The 23594-nt window shown below is 38.0% G+C and overlaps 1 protein-coding gene across 1 annotated transcript in view; it reads left to right on the top strand.

Annotated features, from left to right (window-relative positions):
• The window catches only part of SACK1B (scaffolding CK1 anchoring protein B), a 135704-nt gene extending 113357 nt beyond the window's left edge, over positions 1 to 22347 (top strand). The window contains exons 3-5 of the mRNA XM_089694143.1: positions 657 to 821; positions 14808 to 14932; positions 19711 to 22347. Coding sequence (XP_089550269.1) covers positions 657 to 821; positions 14808 to 14932; positions 19711 to 22207 — 2787 coding nt within the window. The 3' untranslated portion in view covers positions 22208 to 22347. The remainder of the gene's footprint in view (positions 1 to 656; positions 822 to 14807; positions 14933 to 19710) is intronic.
• The last annotated feature ends 1247 nt before the right edge of the window (positions 22348 to 23594 follow it).

Below are 23594 nucleotides of genomic sequence, written 5' to 3'. Positions count from 1 at the left end.
CTACTGGAGCAGAAAGAAAACTCCTACTAAACTGCTCTAACTGCTGATGAGAAAAGGTATTTAGCAGTGAATATTTACTGAAATAATTGCATTTCCATGTTCTGTGTACTGTGGGAGACCAGATATAGTGAATGCAGGGTCCTGGGTTTAGTAGCACATTAAGGATAAAATGTTAAAAGAAAGCCCTGTGCTTCTCTTTGATATTTTTATAGTTGTTTTATTTTATTTTTTTCAATTTGCTTTATCTGTCCTTTAAGAGTCAATGCCAATAAAAAGTAATCTCTCATGTGGTCCAAGCTAAATCACATACCAGCTTCTTAGATCTCCCCGAAAGTTACTATAAGTAGTGAGAATTCGCTATTTTGCCATGAGATTTCGCTGTTTTGCCCAAATGCACCAACAGATATACAGTATACATAATGGTAATGTTATTCTCCCATGATTGGTTCTCTATAATGTGCTATACATAAATATCTTGGGAGAAATATAGTATATAGCCAGTACGCATACAAAATGAATAGTTTTATTAGAAATTGCTATTTAATACAATACCTTCTCAATTAAAACAAATTTCTTCATCTTGTTTAATAAAATATTTTAATTACTTACAGCTGTCCATAATTCTGTTCTTAAGTTATCTTGCTTTGTTATTACAGGTGATTGCCATCGTTATGGATATGTTTACTGACATTGATATATTCAGAGAAGTTGTGGAGGCATCAACTAGAGGAGTTCCTGTTTACCTCCTTCTTGACGATGTGAACTTTCCTCATTTTCTGAAAATGGCTGAAAAGCAGGGCATACTAGTTCAAAGGCTTAGGGTAAGTTAACATGAAGTTTCTCCAAATATTTAAATATGTGAATGAGTATTAATGTGGATAACAGAACAGCAATGGGCTTCCTACAGGCATACCTGCCCTTAATTGATTCTTTGATTTATATACTCCAACAAGGATGCTCTAACAGATTAGAGTTGAGATCTCTCTATAGAGAGTGGCCTTGACAAGGTGGTGCAGCTTCCAAATGTATTTGCAAATGCTGTGTAATGATAGCCTCTATTTTTAATGCAAATTGTAATGTAATCGTGTGCTGGGAAAAAATGCTTTGTTTGTTCTTATTAAGCAAGGAGCAACAAATAGGTATCCTTCTTTTGCTGACTAACTAACAGAGGGTGCAATACATTTTTGAGTGGGATTCCCTGTGCACTATAATGTTCTCACCCTAAACATTAACTACTACTACCCCCATTATTAGGGTTTTGCCTAAAGCTATGTCAAGGCAAAAAAAAAATAAGTAGTACAAGGACCAAATCTGGTAGCAGGTACTTTGGCAAGGGGTAGAGATAGCAGGTTCAGGAGGTAGGTGCAGAATTTGACTCAGCCCTTAAGCCCTGTTGTGGACTGATAACACACATCATAGAATGAATGTTGTTAGCCCTAATGAGTTGTCTTTTGCTAAACTACTAACTCAATCCCACTCAGATTTTTACAACATAAAAAATTATCATTCTGTAGTCCAAGATGACAACTAGGAGGGTTTAAAAGACTTTTCAAGATACCACAGGAAGTATGCAGAGGACAAAAAACAGTTCTGAATTTCTAAAAGATCAAAAAAAGTTTTTTCTTTCCACTTCTTAGCCACTTGAACTCCAGAAGGTTTTACCCCCCTTCATGACCAAAGCATTTTTTTGCTATTCAGCACTGTGCTACTTTGACTAGCAATTGCACTGTCATGAAACATTGTACACAAATGCATTTTATCATTTTTTTCACACATATAGAGCTTTCTTTTTGTGCTATTTGATCACCACTGTTTATTTTTTTTTTGCAACATATATTGAAAAAAGACAAACAATTTTGAGGAAAACACATTATTTTCTACTTTCTGTTATAAAACATATCCAATAATAAAAAACTTGGTTTGCGGGAAAGTTATAGCATTTACAAAACTATGGTATATATTCTGGAGCATCAGCAATGACACTATACTATTAATGGTGGTGATCAGTGACTTATAGTGGGACTATGATAGTATGGCGAACAATTTGGAGCTACAGTACCTGATGTTAGCTGGAAGGTACACTAACAGACTAACTGGCATTGACATCAATAGTGACACTAATACAGTGATCAGTGCCAATACTGCACACTGTCACTGTACTAATGATACTGCATAGCATATAGCATAGCTATTAGTAGGTCACTCACTGATACAAGAGACAATCAGTGGAAATATCCATATGCGAGTATTATCCGTATGCAAACCATTCCATGGATACATTCCAAAAGATAATCTAGATATAACAATGAAAATCAATATGGAAATATCCATGTTTTAAAGAATCATAACAGTATTCAAAAACGCATTTCCAAACCGTTACCTAGTAATCCCCTCCACAGGAAAGGTAAAGGAACATGCAATGCCAGAAAAATTATTGTATAGTGTAAGTACGTTCCTTCCAATATTCAGTGTCTCATATGTGTCAGTGCATAAAATCTTCTAAATGTGACTCCTGCAATCATAAAACACAGCAGCATTGAGGAATTACTAAGCATGGCTATGTATCTATCGAACAAAATCAAACACCAAATCTCATACCTTTCAAGCCACTATGTTTCATCAAACCGCCCACTGTATGTGTCTCCTCAATGACGCCAACAACGGCATGCGGCGGTGCGCTTAAATTATGTCATCCAATCAGGGACTGCAATTCTGCCCAGGTAATCCATATGGAGGAAGCAAACCACCCTGCCCAGCGGTAATCGTGCATCATGCATGCGCACAAACGTCACTTCCGTCCAAACAAACCAGTGGCAGAAGTGCAACCATCCACAACACCTAGCGCATGTGCTCTCTCCTCAATAGGTCAAGCAGCCCCACCAAACCAATGCCTGCAAAAAATAACAGCAGACAGCACATAACTAGAGATAAACAATGACTGATTGGAGCCAAAACCCAGCAACCACCACCTCAGTTCCACCACCTTGGGAGATCCTGGACTCAAACCGTCCAGTCTCCCACAAGTCATCCATAGCTAGAGGCTCCCATTGTGCATATAAACTATCAGTACTGTAAACCAAAAAATAATTGATGAACCAATGCTCGATAATTGTATTCCTCATATGCTCAAAAGTGTTCTATCCCCAATGGAGATGGTGACATAGGCAGAGGGCATGAGCCCCCACCCAATCCAAACCATAAATGAGTGCCACAGCACACCCAGCACTATCATATGACATATGTCACACTAATGCGGAGAATCATTACCTACAGACATAGAAGAATAAAAACAAATGAATATAAATACAGCCCCATATAAAGACTACTTATATATTGGACATATTACATTGGCTCAGATAACATGACTCCATCAGTCCCATATCATAATAGCCTTGAAAAATCAATATTTGTTCCCCAAAATAGTATACCATACAATGGGATGGTCCTACTCTACTACTTATTACAAGTAAGAGGTATAACTTAATGCCTCATTAAAGCCTGGAGGGGAAGTCTCATTCAAAGTGTAAATCCATCTTGACTCTTTTTGCAGTACTTTCTAATCAAAATTTCCTTCTCAAGGGTCCTCAAAAACCCTTTCCAAGGCTGCAAAGCATATCATATCTGTATCATGACCATGCTTCAAAGCCACATGTCTACCAATGGGTGTGCACAGAAGATTTCTTGTAATATAATAAATGTGATCATATATCCTTTTCCAGAAATTTCTAATGGTCTTACCCACATAAAAGGCACCACATTTACATAACATAATATACACCACACCTTTGGTTTGACAATCTACAAATTGCCTAGTCTTGTTTATCACCCCATTTGGTCAGGGTATGGAAGTCCTTTCTAGGATCCAAGCACAATAATCACATGATCCACATTAAAAAGTACCCTGTCTATCTTCAATATCAGATGTCATATCATGAAAATGACTCCTGACCAGACAATCCTTGAAATGTGATTTGGGGATAGTCCTTGATATATTTGTTTAGGATAGGGTCATCGGTCAATAAATGTCAATGCTTTTGTATGGTATCCCTAACCTTCTGGTGTTGATTAGAAAAAGTAGTAACAATCCTATCCATATCCTGTTGGTTACTATCCCATTTACCGAATAGCAGAGTATGTATACAGGATAGTAACCAACAAGATATAGTTAGGATTGTTACTACTTTTTCTAATCAACACCAGAAGATTAGGGCCATTTTAGTTTTAGTCGTATTTTAGTCATCTGAATTGTTTTAGTTGTATTTTAGTCTACTAAAATCTCCTGTACATTTTAGTCAACTAATATTTCCAGTATATTTTAGTCAACTAAAATCTAATGGGTTTAGTTAAATTGTAATGTATTATTTAAGTATTTTTCTAGAATTTTCAAACTTATTATATACTCCTGGAGAAAAAATCTAATAGCATGTTATTATTTATGGTATTAGGGTTCGAACACGCACTACAGACACAGATTTAGCCGTTGCGATATATAATGTCTTTATAAATAAAACCAAGTTTCATAAACAAAAATGTTGCTTTTTGACAAAAAGAAGTGCAACTTTAAAACATATTTTAAAAAACCTGTTAACTCTATTGGCTGCAATACTATTGTACACATATTTCCTGAATATATTACCGACATTAAATATTAAGAAAAAAATTAAGAAAAGCCTTTTTCTTAATTTTTTTTTCTTTCAGCAACTTAGTAGATGCCCTTTAAGTATTCTTATGTGGTAGTGAAGTGTTAATTTTGATGTCAAATTTCAATTTAGTTTTAGTCATAGTCTTTTGACTAAAATACCATTTTAGTTTTATTTATAATTTTAGTCATCTGAATTTTTAGCTTTGGTCATATGTTAGTTGACTAAAATAGTTTTAATTTAGTCGAAGAAAATATTTTAGTCAACGAAATTATACAGGAGACACAATCATTAAAATATGAAATCACAAGCATGTAAAATTTCATCATGATTTAAAAAATTAATCATACAATATTTATTTAAAATACCGACTGGGAATACATTATTTTTTTTAGTGAAATAAATTGTTGAGTCTTTAATATTTATGCTTAAGTTTTACTTTTCAGAACTGAACTGTTGCCCCAGAGTAGCACTAAAGTAATATTTTATGAGGTTCATTTGAAAGTTTAATAGTTATAATGTAAACTCAATAATTGAACATTACCTAATCAAGCATGCAAACTGCAGCACAGTTCCTGCTGTAAACGGATGCATCTACTGTAACTGTATTCCTGTTCTCTGTTTCAGTTCAGCATACAGCAATTCATAATTTATTTTATATTTTTACCCTAATCTTGTTAACACAGTAGGATCATTTTATCCTATGGAGATAATTACACTTATCAATAAAGAAACTGTTAGTAAATTACAGTTTTTGTAAGATTTTTTCATTATTTTTAGTGTACACTTTATAATGGTAACACTTAACAGCATTGTTTAGGTAAATACATATTACAGAATATATCATTACTTTGATGTAGGCTTAAACACAAAAAATACTTTGACACAATCACACCCATTTGCTACAAACCATGCTAATTAGTGCAGCTGGCATCAAAATGTTCCCTCATATTTATTAAAAGAATGTGCTCTCAACATCTCTGGAGCATGTGCCCAGGTATATCCACACTGCAAAGCAAGACTGAGTGGATGAAAAATCCCTAAAAGTAGTGCAGCGCTACAAAATATATCATATAAATCAAAAAACATGCAATCAACCTTACAACAATTAATAATTGACAAAAATATATATAAATATAGAGCATGAAGTGCTCAAACAAGTGTAATCTGTGGTCACACATGTGACCTCTAGTAGCCTCCCTGGCGGTATTCCTGAGTGTAGCTCGGGGTAAAGTTTCAGTACCACAAGTGGTAACCCCGAGCTACACTCAGGATTACCATGCTGCGCTGCTCTGCTATCCCTCGATCACTTACCTTGTCCTGCGATGTCCCTCCTGCAGTTTCCCCTGTAATGTCCTCCGGCCGATGCCGGCATCCGTCTTCTGGGTTCCGTTCCCTGCGACGTCAGGATGTACAGGAATGGAACGGCGGGAAATTTAAAAATGATAAAAAGTGACATTCACTAAATTAACTAAAATCACATAGTAAAACATTACTGTACCAAACCATTTCACATACATTTTGTCCCGAGTGCTTTGTCCTGTGCCCTGCCTACATTTTTACAGTTCTTTCTGCCTGTAAACTGAGAAACGTCCATGGCGTCCAAAAAGCGTCCCTTTAGGTCAAAATTGGTTTTAGACCAGCTAGAGAACAGCAATAGTAAATTAGAATCACTTGCAGAATTGGGTGATAATGATTCGTGGGGAAATTCATCATCGAATACTGAAAATGATTTTGCGACTTTGCTCAGTGATGTGCGAACTTGGCGCTATATTTCAAATTTCAGTGTTTTTGGTTTGATTATATTATTGAATTCAATTTATTATTATATTATTATTTTTTATGATTATTTATTAAATTATAATTTATGATTTTGTGTTTCAAATTTTAACATACCTGGGATATTTACTAGACTCTTGTTTGGACAGATTTCAGTAAGTTATTCCTAAAAATTACAGGCCTGCAATAAAAAAAAAACATATTTCCATGCAAAAAAATGTACCGCTTTGAGCACAGAAATATGGACATAATCAGACCGCTAGGGAGGTTAAGTGTAATAAATCACACTAACCAAATGTGAAATACCTCTCGTATACAAATAAACATGAGAACTGATCATAGTAACAACCCCTACTCATATGATGCAAAACCCCTATAATTAGGGGAAATAACAGTGAAAGTGATTGGTGTTAAAGTGACCAAACAAAAAACATAAAATCTCTAACAGTCCATAGATATTCAAAGTGGTGTTTCAAATGACAATCTATCATGCAGAGTGACAATAGTGATGATATCCGTGAAAGTGTCAGCACACTTATCCATAGTGGCTAAATTGCCCCCTCACCTCCTTTAGGCGACCCAATGGGCCACTTTGCTTTCAGGATCACTCCTGGATCCTACTCCAATACTGGTTGGTAGTATTTCACCTGTAGTTCCTCTCTCAGGTAGCAAATAAGATACTCCAGACCTCTCAGGATAGGTATATCTGCTAAATATACTCCTCACCAAAGGCTGTGCAGTGTGCGCTCCGCCAATCTCTCCGGGGAATCACCGATGGATGAATGCACTTTTGTTTGTTGTTTTGCACTGCACCCTAGCAGGGGCGGACTGACCATTTGGAAACTCGGGTCAGTAGGGGGCCCCATGAGATGCCCCTGGTACCTTTTTCATAGGCTTTTTTGAGTTTGGGCAAGGACACAGGGACCCCATGATCCCCTATTGCCCGGGGGCCCTATGAGTTGTCAGTCCGCCCCTGGACAGGTGCAATGCTTTGGCCGATCACAGCACATGATAACGTCACAAGGGGGCAGATGTGACTCCGCCCCCTTGAGACATCATCACAGTATTTAAGAACTGTCATCCCGGAGCAGCTGTCAGATGGCAGGAGCTAACCTTGAGAACGGACCTTTTTTTTTTCAGGTCGGCGGTGCCAGCGGGCATCCTGATTGACGTTGGATCTACTTTGGGGGACTTTTTTTTATTTTTGTTTTTAATAAAGGACTAGTCAAAGACTGTCTACTTTCATTTTTTACACTACACTTTTTTTGTGTCTGAATGAGTAGCGGTACCATGTACCCCATACTCATTCACATGGGGAGGGCAGGATCTGAAGGTCCCCTTGTTAAAGGGGGCTCCCAGATTATGATAAGCCCCCCACCCACAGACCCCTACAACCACCGCCCATGGTTTTGGTAAGAGGACCTTGTCCCCATCAACATGGGGCAGGGAGCTTGTGGTCTGCTAAGGTTCTGGATGGGGGCACTTGCTCACTTCCTGACCTGCCGGGCTGCATGCTTAGATTAGGTTCTGGCATAAATTTTGGGGGGACCCCCATGCCATGTAAAAAAATATTTTGGCTTGGGGGGGGGTTACCCTCAAAAATCCCTACCAGACTTGAAGGACGTGGTATGGATGGGGGGGACCCCACGCATTTAAAAAAAAAAAATGTAATTGCCAGGCAATGCTTGCAGTTCTTTTTATTTTCAGCTGTCGGTGGGGAACCCTACTGACAGCTGAAACATTAAAGGATGTTTTCACTACTAAAATACTGCATGACTTAATATTATAACTCGTGGTATTTTAGTAGGTATACAGTATCTTACTGCATACTCAGTTGTGGTAAGATATCGTTCAGTAAATTGCCTCTGCTTGAAGTAGCGGTCAAACTTTCATTAGGTTCGAATGTTCGACTGCGAACTGAACAGGGGGGTGTTCGGCCCATCACTTCTGACAGGTTTTTATCTGCTCTAGATAAATCTTCATGTGTACATCCAGAGATTGTCATCAATGCTTGCACTGTGTAAATATATTTTTACATTTTCAAGGAACAATTAAAATAAAAAAATATATGATACTAGACTGCACATTATTTAATAATGTAAGAGAATTACCAGGTCTCATGAAAGTACAATTATAAAAAATTGTAAAGCTTCTTAAATTAATGCAAACATATTTTATAAATGTAATTGTCTATTTTACAATTAGAATGCCAAGCATTTCCTAGCTTGCTATGGAATGGTGTCCTTGTTAAGGTCATATAACTTAGCACTTAAGTTTCTGGAAATACCAACAAAAGCTCATAAAGTGTACTTGTAAAGTTGCCATTAGTACAGAGCTATGGTAATTTATGCCACCCTCCCCCCTGAGTGCACCCCCCGGGTAAATACCCCCTCCCCCTTCCCCCGGGTAAAGTACCCTCTTTCCTATTCTAGGGATTTTCACTGTGTAATCCCATCAGGCTCCACTTAGCCTTTTTTCAGAAAATTAACTTGAACTGCCACATGGCCTTTTCCTTGAAAATTACCTTACCATGGACCTGTCTCTTCTGTTGGAGAAGTACTCCTTTGAACTGTTGGCCACCACAGTGAATACCACTGGCATGAACAGGAAGGTAACTATTTAACTTCTGTATATTAACCCCTTCACCCCCTCTTCCCTCTGTGTGTGACCTATAAAATGATATATCTAGTTCACTATTACCAAGTTCCACGTGTTTAACCCCCTCAATACCAGCTTGCTTCTACATTTGTGAAAATTGTGGTGAAAAATCACCTTGGACTGTCTTATTTCTAATAAAGGGTCATTTGGTGGTTTTATTTGCTATGTTTTTAAACAGAAAGTAAGGTAAATAATGGAGTATTACAGGCTGATACAAAGTAGAAATAATGCTCAAACTGTAATTGATGATATAATGGTAACCAAAACCCAACCTGTTATCTGCATGCCTGTTTAATGAATTTGACACTTTTTAAATATTCCAAAAGATTATTATTTCTCATAAATCTCTTTAGAGAGCTATGGTGTGGGGAAGGATGACGCTCTAACCGCTCATGGAATCCTGTATTAAGATGGCCTCAGCCGTCACTCCTGCTATGCCCTCTGACGTGTTTCATCCCGCCCACCAGGGCTTGGTTTCAGAGCTAATTATACTTTTTTTATAATTTAATCCACTAACCTCTAGATAAAACATTAAGTATATTTATCAATGTTTTCACCCAACAATCACACACCTTTCTCTTAACCGCCCTGGAGGTATTCCCGAGTGTAGCTTGGGGTAAAGTTTCAGCACCACAAGCGGTAACCCCGAGCTACACTTGCTCTGGGATCCCTCGATCACTTACCTTGTCCTGCGCTCCTGCGATGTCCCCCCTGCAGCGTCCCCGGCAATGTTCTCTGGCCGATGCCGGCATCTGTCTTCTGGGTTCCAATCCCTGCGAGCGTCAGGACGTACGGGGGACGGAACGGCGGGAAATTTAAAAATGTCAAAAAGTGACATTCACTAAATACACTAAAATCACATAGTAAAACATTACTGTATCAAACCATTTCACATACATTTTGTCCCGAGTACTTTGTCCTGTGCTCTGCCTGCATTTTTACTGTTCTTTCTGCCTTGAAACTGAGAAATGTCCATGGCATCCAAAAAGCGTCCCTTTAGGTCAAAATCGGTTTTAGACCAGCTAGAGAACAGCGATAGTAAATTAGAACCACTTGCAGAATTGAGTGATAATGATTCGTGGGGAAATTCGGCATCAGACACTGAAAGCAATTTTGCGACTTTGCTCAGTGATGTGCGAACTTGGCGCTATATTTCAAATTTCAGTGTTTTTGGTTTGATTATATTATTGAATTCAATTTATTATTATATTATTATTTTTTATGAGTATTTTTTAAATTATAATTTATGATTTCGTATTTCAAATTTTAACATACCCGGGATGTTTACTAGACTCTTGTTCGGACAGATTTCAGTGAGTTATTCCTAAAAATTACAGGCCTACATTAAAAAAAATACATATATATGCAAAACAATTTACCGCTTTGAGCACAGAAATACTGACATAATCAGACCGCTAGGGAGGCTACGAATAACATATTCTGCACCTAAGATTCAATTAGAAAAATATGTAAATCTTGGTTGAAAATTGTGTGAATAATCGATAAATAGAATTATAAGCCTCAATATTTTTAGACACACACTTTTTCCTAGTTATAGTTTAGGGACTAAAATATATATATTTTTTCAAAATCTACACCCTGTATGAAGGAGAAAAGGAGAGCAGGGAGGTTGTCTTTGAAAGGTGCATGGAACTAAAGAGATTTAGGGGGGAGGGAGGAAAAAAGGCTGAAAGGGCTCTAAGGACTCATTCAGATGTGCAGCTATCATTGCTGCTCCTTTGAAAAGTGTTCCATTGTGGATCAGTTTTCAGAGTGCATTTGACAGGCGGTGAGAAGGTAATATGTCACCTCCTCACCACCTTATTAACTCTAAAAATGCTGACCCATGTGATATGGCCCCATTCACTTGAGTGGGTTTCATTGTGTGGTGGTACCACTAAACAAATGCAGCATGCTGTTGGCAAAACTGTGGCTCAACCACCTGCTTTTACTGCCCACTGCCTGTCCATGTGAATGAGCCCTAGGACCTAGTTTACACTTGTAACACTAAAAAATTGTCATGCTTTTTCTGCCCTTCCTAAGATACCAAAGAAGTTGTTTATTGGGTATACATATGTTGCAGCTACCATGCTTTTCATTAGAGTGTGGCAAAAATGATCCCCAAGTGGTGATTGATGGGCAGTACTACCTACCAAACACGACCCATTGAAGTAGCACCGACCCGTGCACATAATACACACGGTTGCAGCACAGTGGTGTGGAGTTGTAGAGGTTAAAGAAGGTGGTGAGGAGGTGCTATAACCCATCCTCACTCTACCAAAAATATAAACAAGCTGAAAGGAAGAGAGAAGGCTAACAGGTTATTTGGGGTGGGGGGTTTCTGAGGAGGAAGAGGAGAAAAAGGGAGGTCTAGGGTTGGGTTGTGCCCCCTCATCCTCTGTTTACTGACAGTTCAGACCTCCTTCTCAGTGTGGCACATGTCAGAAATGAAGGCAGCTTCTCCTTCTTCCCATCTTGGGTCATGTGGTATGTCTCATAATAAGGGTATACAGAAAAAAGGCAGTCTGCCCTTACTCCCCAATAGAGCTGTTTTGAGACTGAGGTGTGTTCTCAGTGGAAATTGTCTCTTTCCCACCCACTAAATCTCACTAATGATTTACTAACTGCTAAAACTAATGGCCACTACTGCGTACTCTTACTACTTGACCTCTCTGCGACTTTTGATACTGTTGACCATCCCCTCCTCAAAAAAAAAAACTCCACTCTCTTTGCCTCCGAAACTCTGCTTTCTCCTGGTTCTCCTCCTACCTATCACAGCGCTCCTTCAGCGTTACCTATAACTCTGTCTCCTCCTCTCCACTTCCTGTTTCTGTAGGGGTCCATCAAGTTTCTGTCCACCTCACAAGAGCAGCGCAATTCGGCTGCAGGTGGTTGTGGTTGAGGGCAATGATGTGATTCCCGCAACTGCAATGCACAGTGTGAACTACGGCTTAAAGGAAGAATCTATTTGAGACAATGGTTTTTACATTAAATAAAATATGAAAAAGTATACTAGCTAATGTACATAGTAACATGATTCCCCTTTTCTGTAGTTTCTAAATAAGCCAACATGATCTTATTTACATACAAGTAGAGTAGTAAGATGTCTTGTACATTTTTTATGTGTTTAAAGTAACTCATAATTCACATTTTGTTTGTCTACAGTATGTGATTTTCAAATATTCTGCTTCATGTTCAAAACTGAAAAAATAGTGTTCACTTTTGCTTATATATTTATATCTTTTTATCTTTCATGGACATAGTCAATCCCCAAATGTTATTCACTTCTCATATTTCTTTTTCTAAACATTAAACCAAGGCTGTTGCCTCCTGGGTGAGAATTCAATTTTTGACTTCCCCACAGCTAGACATCTGTGCAAAAGGAATGATAGGACCTTTTGCATCCTCAACTTTCCCCAAGGAATATGATGCTCATGTACAGTCTACATTGTTTTTTACGAGCTAGTAGAATAATATATACACTATATTGCCAAAAGTATTGGGACACCCCACCAAATTATTGGTTTCAGCTATTCCAATCACCTCCATTGCCACAGGTGTATAAAATCAAGCACGTAGGCCTACAGACTGCTATTGCAAACATTTGTGAAAGAATGGGTTGCTCTCAGAAGCTCAGTGAATTCAAGCGTGGTACCATGATAGGTTGCCACCTGTGCAATATGTCCATCCGTGAAATTTCATTGCTACTAAATATTCGACAGTCAACTGTTAGTGGTATTATAACAAAGTGGAAGCAACTGGGAACATCAACTCAGCCACGAAGTGGTAGGCCACGTAAAATGACAGAGCGGGTTAAGTGCATGCAAGCACACATTGCGCAGAAGTCACCAACTGTCTGCAAAGGCAATAGATAAGGACCTCCAAACTTCATGTGGCCTTCAGATTAACACAACAACAATGCGTAGAGAGCTTCATGGAATTGGTTTCCAAGGCTGAGTAGCTGCATCCAAGCCTTATATCACCAAGTGCAATGTAAAACATTGGATGCAGTGGTATAAAACTGATGGACTCTAGAGCAATTGAGATGTGTTCTCTGGAGTGACGAGTCATGCTTCTCTGTCTGACAATCCAATGGACGTGTCTGGGTTTAGGGTTGTCAGCAGAATGGTACTTGCCTGACTGCATTGTGCCAAGTGTAAAGTTTAGTGGAGGGGGATTATGGTGTGGGGTTGTTTTTCAGGGGTAGGGCTTGGCTCCTTAGTTCCAGTGAAGGGAACTCTTAAGGCATCAGCATACCAAGACATTTTGGACAATTTCATGCTTCCAACTTTATGGGAACAGTTTTGGGATGGCCCTTTTCTGTTACAACATGACTGCGCACCAGTACACAAACAAGGTCCAAAAAGACATGGATGATCATGTTTGGAGTGGAGGAACTTGACTGGCCTGGCCTCAACCCAATAGAACACCTTTGGGATGAATTCGAGCATAGATTGCAAGGAGGGCCTTCTTGTCTGACATCAGTACCTGACCTCAGAAATGCACTTCTGGAAGAATGGTCAAACATATCCATAGACACACTCCTAAACCTTGTGGACAGCCTTCCCAGAAGAATTGAAGCTGTTATAGTTGCAAAGGGTGGGTCAACTTAATATTAATACCTATTAAGACTGGGATGCCATTAAAGTTCATGTGCATGTAAAGACAGGTGTCCCAAAACTTTTGACAATATAGTGTATGTGTGCATGTATGTATATATATATATATATATATATATATATATACTGTATATTGCATACATGTTAAGTAGTACATTTAGTTTAATTAAAATTTCAGTAAATTTCACTGTGGAGTTTAGAAGGTGTTATTGTGTGAATACTTTGCAGAGTTGTTTGGATCAAATAGCTATATTTAATAACTGTACAATTCTGAGGTCCAAAATTAGTGGGAACATAAAGTCATCTAATCATATCCAAAGGTGTTTTATTTCTTTTTTTTTATGGCTTTAAGAAGCTTACTCTTACTAATTTTGTATCTCTGAATACAGGATCGCATCTCTCCAGGTTAAACTAAAGGAAAAACTTTTTTCTTAGCTTTGGATTGCATAGGGAATGGCTAAAATCACTGTTGAGCTTTCTATATTTTTTTCTGTTTGTTTGCATTCTGTGTCCCAGGGGCTAGTTTTTTTTTAAATAATCTCAGAACACAGTAACAATATTTACATTCAGTCCCTGTGACAATAAACACAAGGACAAGTAGACAGAGTGAAACTTTCTATTCAGGACACAGATTGCAATGAATTCCACACAGATATTTTAATCCTTCCCTACACATGACAAAAACAAAAGAATTGCACATTAGATACCCTTTAAACTATGGTAATTGTAGCATGGTTTGCATTGATACAATTGTCTGTTTTTTTCACAACAATTTATCTACATAAATCTGCAATACATTATATACATTCTGTGCATTGTGCAATAATCGCAAAACTATTAAAACTGTGGACTGACTGTGGAAATGTTCTGTCACATTCCAAGATAATAATGAAGAGAATTGTGTGATAGGTTGACAGAATTAATAACCAGTTCCATGCAATTTGGGTTGTCCAACTTATCATGCAGTGAAATATTCTGTACAGCAATATCAGGCAGATAATAATAATATTAATTAGAAAAAAAATGGTATATATATTCACCTTCTGACTTTTCCAACCATTAATATCAGTGACTAATGTTGTTTATGTTGTTGTAATTTATTTTTTCACAGAATATGCGAGTAAGAACAGTTAAAGGACAAGACTATATTTCCAAATTAGGAACTAGATTCTGTGGGAAGATGGAACAGAAGTTTCTGCTAGTTGACTGTGAAAAAGTTATGTATGGCACCTACAGGTAACTTGGCCCACCGTTACTACTGCTTTAAAGAGAACCCATAGAAAGGGTCTTTGAAAAAACCTTTGTAGAACCTTCACTAGTGAATTGTTGTAATAGTGCTGTCGTACCTATCATGTATTGGAAATCAACAAACAGAAAAAGCTTGGACTTTTCAGGCACCGCATACACAGAACACAACATTCTAAAAAGTAGTTTTATTGTACCTCATTTAAAATAATTAGTTATGGATAAACTCCCAATATAAAATTATGGGGTATCTTTGTATTTATGTTATACCCTCAAAACCATCCCAATAGCAAGCAGCATCCAATATGTTTTGGAATATCTGTCCTTGGTGGTTTTCTGCTTATTCCATTTCTATCTATTGGAATGGTTTCAAAGACATCTATAAAGCAAAGGGGGTGGTGTACTGGCAAAGATGATGAAGGAGCACCTATTTTCAGTTTTCAATAATATTAAATTCTTGTTATATGGCAGAAACTTTTTTTTTGCGTAATTGTGCTCAGATCTGAAAAAAAATGCCATTGGACTGGCTATCACTACAAGTTTACACCTATTGACAAAGATAGATCTTTAATCTATTTTCTAAAAAAATTTTTTTATTAGAATAGGTAATAGGCCAAATGATCAGACAGGGAGTAAGTGTACCTTACCTTACCAACCAAGTCAAAAGTTAGAATTAAAGTCTAATTGTTGTCAGACTATGCACGTGTCCTTTGTGCTGCTGGCTTCTGGTTTCCTTCAAATGTTCCTCCATTGATCCCTCCACTGGACCCCACCACTGTAATATTCTGGTGTGGCAATGGTTAATAGAAATAGGGGACCTGTCATTTGCATTGATCAAGAGTGTTAGACTATACCTTCCCTTTCCACTTATCTCTGTCATTCATGGAAGCTAGTACTACAGATTCTATAAATGAAACACAATCTATGGAATGGAGGATGGGTGGATGATTGAAAGGCCACCCATTTCCATTCATATATCATGCTACACTAGTAGAAGTTGTAATACTGATTTTTATGAATGGTAAAGCTAACCAGAAAGGGCAGGCATTGTCAGCACTCTTGCAGGGGCGGACTGACTATTTGAAAACTCGGGCACTGCCCGAGGGACGGGGTCAGTAGGGGGCCCCATGAGATGCCCCTGGTACCCTTTTCATAGGCTTTTTTGAGTTTGAGCAAGGACACAGGAGCCCCATGATCCCCTATTGCCCGGGCGCCCCATGAGTTGTCAGTCCGCCCCTGCACTCTTGATTTTTGTCTCTTATGCTAATTGTTGTATGTTTTTTATATTTAGGCTTTAATAATGAAAAATAAATTCAGGATGAGAAAGAGCATTCATGCAGAATAATATGGAACCATGCACAAGCATGGATTCTTTAACCTTAAAGTTTCTGTGACAATATAAGGGTAACATGTGGCTGCATAGCATAATTTCTAGAATAGGGCCAAGCTGAGAATGACTATCCTTATAGACACTGTCTCTCACAGTAAAGTCCGAGGTATCCCTGGTAACACAGGGGAATGGCTGGAGGGATTCAATGCCCAAGAACAAAGGGCCACCCCACTAAAACAGTAGTAATATGGTAGAATCGTGAAGGTGTTCTCCACAATAGCTGGATCTTTTGGAGACACTACATACTATTAGGTTCTGGCCCAGCAGACTGCACCCTGGTTCTGACAGTCGAGAACCACTTGCCTGGCTGCAAACCACTTGCCCAGCTACCTCTGCCTCAGTAGCTGTGGCATCTCCTCTGAGGGAAAGAAGCAGAGAAACTTATTTCCCCTGGGTGTGTCCAGGAACACAGAGGTTGGTGGAAAAAGGAGTAAAAGGGGTCTCTGCTTGCATTTGAGCATTTTTAGTAAATAGGCAATCTACTTCAAGTTCATACCAGTTATTACCAGTTATTTCCACCTAATGGAAGTGCCACTATTCCCTTGTGAATCCAATGGATAACTATTTTCCCAGATGAATTACATATTCTCACAACACACATTTCCTGCATGCTGGAAGATATACAGTATGTATCAAAAGTTTAGAGTTTCATTCTTTTTGAAGCTGTAGTCAAACCCATGCACTAACTAGTTAAAGCATGTGACATGTTGTATATTATATACATAAAATTTACATTACATGTTATAAACAGCTTCAACCTCCTTTGTTGTTCTCCCTGCAGTTCTCCACATGTAGGAAATGCCTCTCTACTCTGTTGAGACATTCAGTTACAACTGATAGGAATCTTTTTGCAATGCCTACATGCAAAAAATACAGAGACTTAATGCAGAGCTCCAGGTCCCCCCCCCCCCAAAAAAAAAGAACAGTCAGCAGCTACAAATACAGTAGCAGGTGGCTTTTAATATAAGGAAATTTACTAGTCCAGGGATCCAGCTATGTCCCCACCTGAGTCAATTCTTCAATTGGCTTTGGGTGCAGGTGCTGGCATCTTCAAGAAAGAAAACCAGAAGTGAAGCCTTGTTGCTTCACAGCCAGTTTCATACTGTGTTTTGTGAATGGTCCCGTAGTCTTCTGGGCCCTGTGTAATGTCTCAGAAGTTTACAGGGGAAGGGGGGGTGAATCACCACAGTGCATCTGACCAGAAGTGAGAGCAGATACCTGTCAAAACCAGGTACTTACACCTACCGTCCCCCTAAAAGAGCCAAATGTGGAAGTGTAGAGGAGGGGGGGTTGTAAACAAGCAGAACTTTCCCTTAAAGGTTAAGTCTGCTTTCACATCTCACTATTGTAGTATGTGAAGTCAAAAGAAGACATGGCACAGCTAATGGGAGGTCAGAGGGTGGAGCATGTACTCTTTCTAGCAAGAAGTATTTAGGTAGTCCACACTTATCAAAAGTATTCCTTTATTAAATGGATGTTGACAATAAATAATGGAACAATAAAAAAGGGCAAGTATGTGATGGGGAGGAGAAATCCAAACAAAGAATGTGTGACTGGCAGAGTCCTTAGGCTGAGTTATACAGAAAGAAAGAAATTAGCTGAATTTAAGACTTTTCTGTTCACTCACTACTTATAGGTAATCTCAATAGAATTTGATTCATGCAGAATATGTGATTTTCCTATGAACAGGAAATAACACAAATTCACAGTTCCTCCAGAATGTGTTATTCTCCAGAGGAAGAGGAAGTGATATCATCCTGACATTAAATAAGATATGATTGGCTTATATAGGGTGAGGAGATCAAAATTGTTTTGTGTATGCTGTGTAGCAGAAACTCTTCCTTTATCCCACATCAATTCATAAAGGATGCTTATTCCCCCAAGAGGACAGAAAGCCAGGAGTTTCAGAAATGTAAGTAATATGGATGGTCTCTGTATAACTGTTTGTAATGTTTTACTGAATGAAATAAAACCCCCTCATTTTTTTAGCTTTGGATGGAAGGAGTACTCTGGAATGTACCTGTTAAGGAGATTCATTTTACTTCTTATCTTGCTGACCACCAGTGTGTTGCTGTATACTGAACTTCCTATTCCCCTCTCTGGAGTGTATTCTCCTACATTTTCAGTATTTGAATAATATGCTCAATAGCCCCCAGTGATTTCTACAAAGGAATATTGTACATTATATGCAGAAGGGGCTTTAGAGAAAAAAATGAAAGTTTATGTTAACAAGAATATGGGGTTGATTTACTAAAAGTGGAGAGTGCAGCTGTCTATGGTACAGTCAGCATCTAACTTTCTAACTTCAGCTTGTTCAATTAAGCTTTGACAATAAAACCTGGAAGCTGATTGGTTTCTTTGCAGAGCTGCACCAGATTTTGCATTCTCCAGTTTTTGCAAATCAACTCCTATGCCTCACACTAGAGAGGCAAACCCGTATTTACTAAAGAAGTAAATGATTTTCACTTTCAATGGACGTTTTCACTTTGCAAAGTGCATTTGTATTTAAAGTATCTATGTGAATAAGGTCATATAATGTGAAAATTCACTTTTCGAAGAATACCCAATAGCACACACAGAAAATAAAAATAAAGCAGGGTTATTTATTGCACATGAGTGTAAGATTGAAGTCAGTAGAAGTTCACCTTTTTTGATAAGCTAAATGAAAATTCACTTTGCAAAGAGTAAATTCACTTATTGAAAAAGGTGAATGTCTGATGACTTCAATCATCTAATCATGTGCAAGGAATAATCCTGCTTTATTTTTTATTTTCCTTGCACATGATTAGGTATTCTTTGCAAAGTGGATTTTCAGTATGTTTCACCTCATTCACTTAAATAAGTGAAAATGTACTTTGAAATTCACATGCTGTGTTTGTTTAGTAACTCAACCCCAGAGAACTGAAAGGAGGAGAAACTCTAAAACAACGTCATTAAAACAATATCAGCATCCTATTTATTTTGATCATTTTGAAATGCAATTTTCACTGAAGGGAGCCTCGGGTTTGAATCACCCAGATTTGTGGTCAATTTTTTAAATAAAAATACAAAAAATAGTGCAGCGCTGCACTATTTTTTGTATTTTTTGAATTTTTTGTATTTTTATGTTTTTTCCTTGTGGTTGAGGCAAGTGTGTGCTGCTTATTAATAGGTGTTCCACTGAGCGCAGGAGTTTTTTTCATTATCTAGCAGTTTTTTAAATAAACAACTCTTTAGTGTAAGAGTTTAAAAGTTATGAAGATTATCTAAGATCAGTTAAGGCTGGCCAATGATCAAAAATCAAAAGTGTTTTAAATAGCTTATTAATTAATGCTTACTCTGAATAGTGTTTTTAATATATTCATTGCAATAACTTAAAATTTACATTTTTTTTTTTAAGCTTCATGTGGTCATTTGAAAAAGTTCACCTAAGTATGATTCAAGTCATCACTGGTAAACTTGTTGAAGCATTTGATGAAGAATTTCGAACACTGTATGCTCGCTCCTGTGTACCTGAATCATTCGGCCCAGAGGAATCTGCCATAGCAAAACACAAAAAAATCCCATGGGAAAATGGTTCATATTCATATCAAAACTCAATTTCTTCCCTTCTATCTGCTTCAAGTCAAAGAAGCCTTTTTGGTAGAAAAGACCAAATGCACACATTAGACTCCTCATATTTAAAAACACGGAGTAGATTTATAAATAATGAAGATGATAAGTACAACACAAGGAACCTGTCGTTTAGAGGTTTCAACGTTCCAAATAAAATCAATCAGTTCCAGCAGTTTGATCGCAATGACAATTGGAAAAGACACAGTTATGCAGCAGGAGAAAAGACAGATTCATCTCCATATTTAATGCTGAACAGAGCTATGAACAGCAGGATTCACAATCCTCACATGCACTGGAATAGACAGCAGCCTGATATTGCCAGTATAGGGTCCTCATCCAGAGGGGGCTATTCTAGCAATTATACTGGTTCGACAACACAAAGTTTTGCAAATCGGCTAGCACAAAGAATAACATCAAACCTTCCTGAAAGAAATTCAAATGTACGAAGGTCTTTCCATGGTACGGACAATCATGTGAGATCAGTGCAGCAGAGAATGCCCACATTGGAGCATACAACTAAGTCCTTCCTCCGAAACTGGAGAATTGAATCCTACTTGAATGATCACTCTGATATACCTCCTGATCCAAGCGAGATTATGGCAGACAGAATTGACAGTAATGAGGGAGTTGAAAATGCAATGGACAATCAACTGTACAGCCACTCATGGCTCCGCTCATCAATTGTGTACAAGTCCACTTTACCAGAGCAAAAAGAAGCTAGTAGCTGCACTACAAACTCTTCTCACTCAAATTCCACTATTGTAGATTCTCAGGGCAGTCTCACTCCAAAAGCAGCAACACCACAGAGTATCAGGTTTGCAGAATCACATGAAGTCAGCAATTCCACAAGTTATGACACACACCACTTGTCACAACATCATGACGTCTTAAAAAGGCACAGTCTGCAAGTGCCAGACAATTCCCAATTTATGACTCATAGTTTACATTACAACACTAACCCGGGGCCATCAAGCTACCTGTATGCATCACTTTCTAAAAACAGACAAACAGACAGTGTAAGAAAACCAAATGACAATGTTCTAAAACGACGTAGCTTGCCCCTTTTTGAAAGCCGCAAAGTAAATTTCGGTCCAAGTAACAATATCATTCCACCAAACTATATTTACAATTCACTGGTGAAGAGGCAGACTGAAAACCCTGTAACCCCCACAAATGCTACCAACAGTGATATATTAGAAAAGAGTTCAATTCAATTTAGTGAAAAGGTCAGCAGTGAGCCAGCAGAACCTGTCAAAGGGGCACTGTCCACTGAGTCATTAGATGAAGAAAATAACAAAGATTCCCCTGGCAAGAAGGAAAGCAAGAGTTCACCTAGTTTTCTTAAAAAGGGCTCAAAGAAGCTCAAGTCATTACTTAACCTGGCACCAGATAAAAAAGAAACTCTATCAAAAAATAAAGCCCCTGCCTTCTACAGAATGTGCAGTAGCTCTGACACTCTTATTTCTGAAGATGATGACCAGCAAATTCCTAAAAGTCCTAAAAAATCTGAATCTTCTCCTAAGAAGGAAAAGACAACACTATCAATCTCTCAGATAAGCCTTAACAAAAGTAAGGAGAATGTAGCTCTAGGTTTTGGAAAGTCTAATACTAATCTTGCTGATGAAGGCAAATTAAGCCATTCTTCAGGTCTTAGCACTGTTGAAAATAAGTTTCTCGAAAACACTGGTGATGCTTCTGCTCCTCGATTTAATACAGAGCAAATTCAGTTCCAGGAAACAAAAATGCAAGCCAACAACCACTCATATGGAAGAATAGTAGCTCCTCCAATTCACAGGGAACTTTCATTTAGGCATCCAAAAGAAACAATCCACAGAGAATTGTCTCAGAGAGAGATGCACCATAGTGAAGTACCACCCATGCTGCAAAGAGAAATGCATTTAAGGCACTCACAGAACAGAGATATGCACCATAAAGAGTTATTACGTAGAGATATAAACAGAGTACCATCTGTGTCAGAATTTCCAAAACTTCAGGAGGACTCAAGCCTTTCTCGCACAAGTGAAAGAAGAGTATATAGTCGCTTTGAACCATTTTATAGGTTACAAAACAATGTCCCTCCTTCGAATCCACATGCTAGCACTCCTCAAGTTTTAGACTTTAAAAATAAAAGTATGGTAAACAATGTGCCTACTTATTCAAGACCACAAAATGCATTAAATTATACTTCCAATGTTTACAACTCAACTCCGGTTCAGCCTAATGAAAACAAGTTTGGTAGGTTCATGCAAAAATTTGGTAGCTTTATTCACAAGAAACAATAAAAAGCACTGAGTCTTCAACTTTAAAGATTACTTGTAAATAGGAAACTGTTTAATATGTCTTTGGTGCAATAGGAATGTATATCTATGCCTTTTGTTAAATATACAATATGTTTTCTTAATAAAAATGGATTGCTGGTTGACTTTCAGATTTTTTACCTAAATAGAGCTTTGTTAGTGATCCATGGTGCTGACATGAATAAATTATAATGGGTAAATATCTTGGAAAATTAAATCCCAACTCCCACCAAAAAATGTTTTTGACAGGACATCAGATTGTTTTTCCTGTTTCTGAAGTCATTGGGGAGACTGTTTCACCTTCTGTGTGATCACTGAGGCAGGAATGAAGCAAAATCTCTCCAAAAGTGAGAGTTTCTCCTTTGTGTTTTATTGCTGAGATAATGGGCATAAGTCACTTCAACTCCCGCATATGGAGTCCAATATAGCCAAGACCAAACCTTCCTTTGCTGTGGTTATGTAGCTCTCATAAATCGGGGACTAAAAAGGGCACCCTGAATAGAATCAGAAGATAGAAAAATTAAAGAACAGCATCATGCCAGTGGTCATAGAGTCCAATAAGAGTTTTAATTAAATCATAGTGGGGTAAAGTAAGATAAAACTGGCAATGCATTTTAGGAGCTTAGTCATGGTGTGATATTTTTTTTAAACGTTCTACCGCCAGGTGTTTTAATTGCCTTATCTGTCTCTGCTGGGGCCATTCCTTCACTTCCTGTGATATCTCCCCAGCAGAGTCACAGATGGAAATAAAAACCTGGCAGAAGTTATAACCCTTTCCAACTCTAGTCAAAACCATGTTTTGGCAAGAATTGAGATTTCATATTGGAGTATTTTTTTTTATTACAATGGAGCTGCCTGAAAAAATATCTCATTCTAGTCAGAAAATGGGTACGTGCAAATACATACACAATAACAATTCAAAACAGTTGTAAAGGTTTTTTAAATAACAAACATGTTATATTTACCTACTGTGTGCAATGGTACTGCACAGGGCAGCAGACTTGAACCTCCTTTTCTGGGGTCACACACTGATGCTCTTGGCATCTTCTCTTCTTTGTGTGGCCCATAGCAAGAGCTTACTATAAAGGGATATCTGCAGGCTCAGTCACGAGCCATGCTGTGTACATCTATTGACACACACAGCGTGGCACAGCTCCACCCCCCGCTCTCTGCTCACAGGATTTAATTGACAGCAGCAGGAGCCAATTGCTCCCCCTGCTGCCTCAGTGGAAATGTCTTGCCTTTATAACCACTTTAACATTGAAGTAGGAAGAAAATGTTAACGGATTATTCTTCTAGATAAATATGGGGATAATACATGACTGTACTACAGATGAAGAAACAGCTTTGTACATAAAGTGGTATTCTTTGG

The sequence above is a fragment of the Staurois parvus genome, unplaced genomic scaffold, assembly GCF_062004578.1.
Source record: "Staurois parvus isolate SC_StPar_1 unplaced genomic scaffold, SC_StPar_1.0 ptg000652l, whole genome shotgun sequence".
NCBI lineage: Eukaryota > Metazoa > Chordata > Amphibia > Anura > Ranidae > Staurois > Staurois parvus.
The sequence above is the reverse complement of the archived record's forward strand: the minus strand, read 5'-3'. Positions and strand labels throughout refer to the sequence as shown.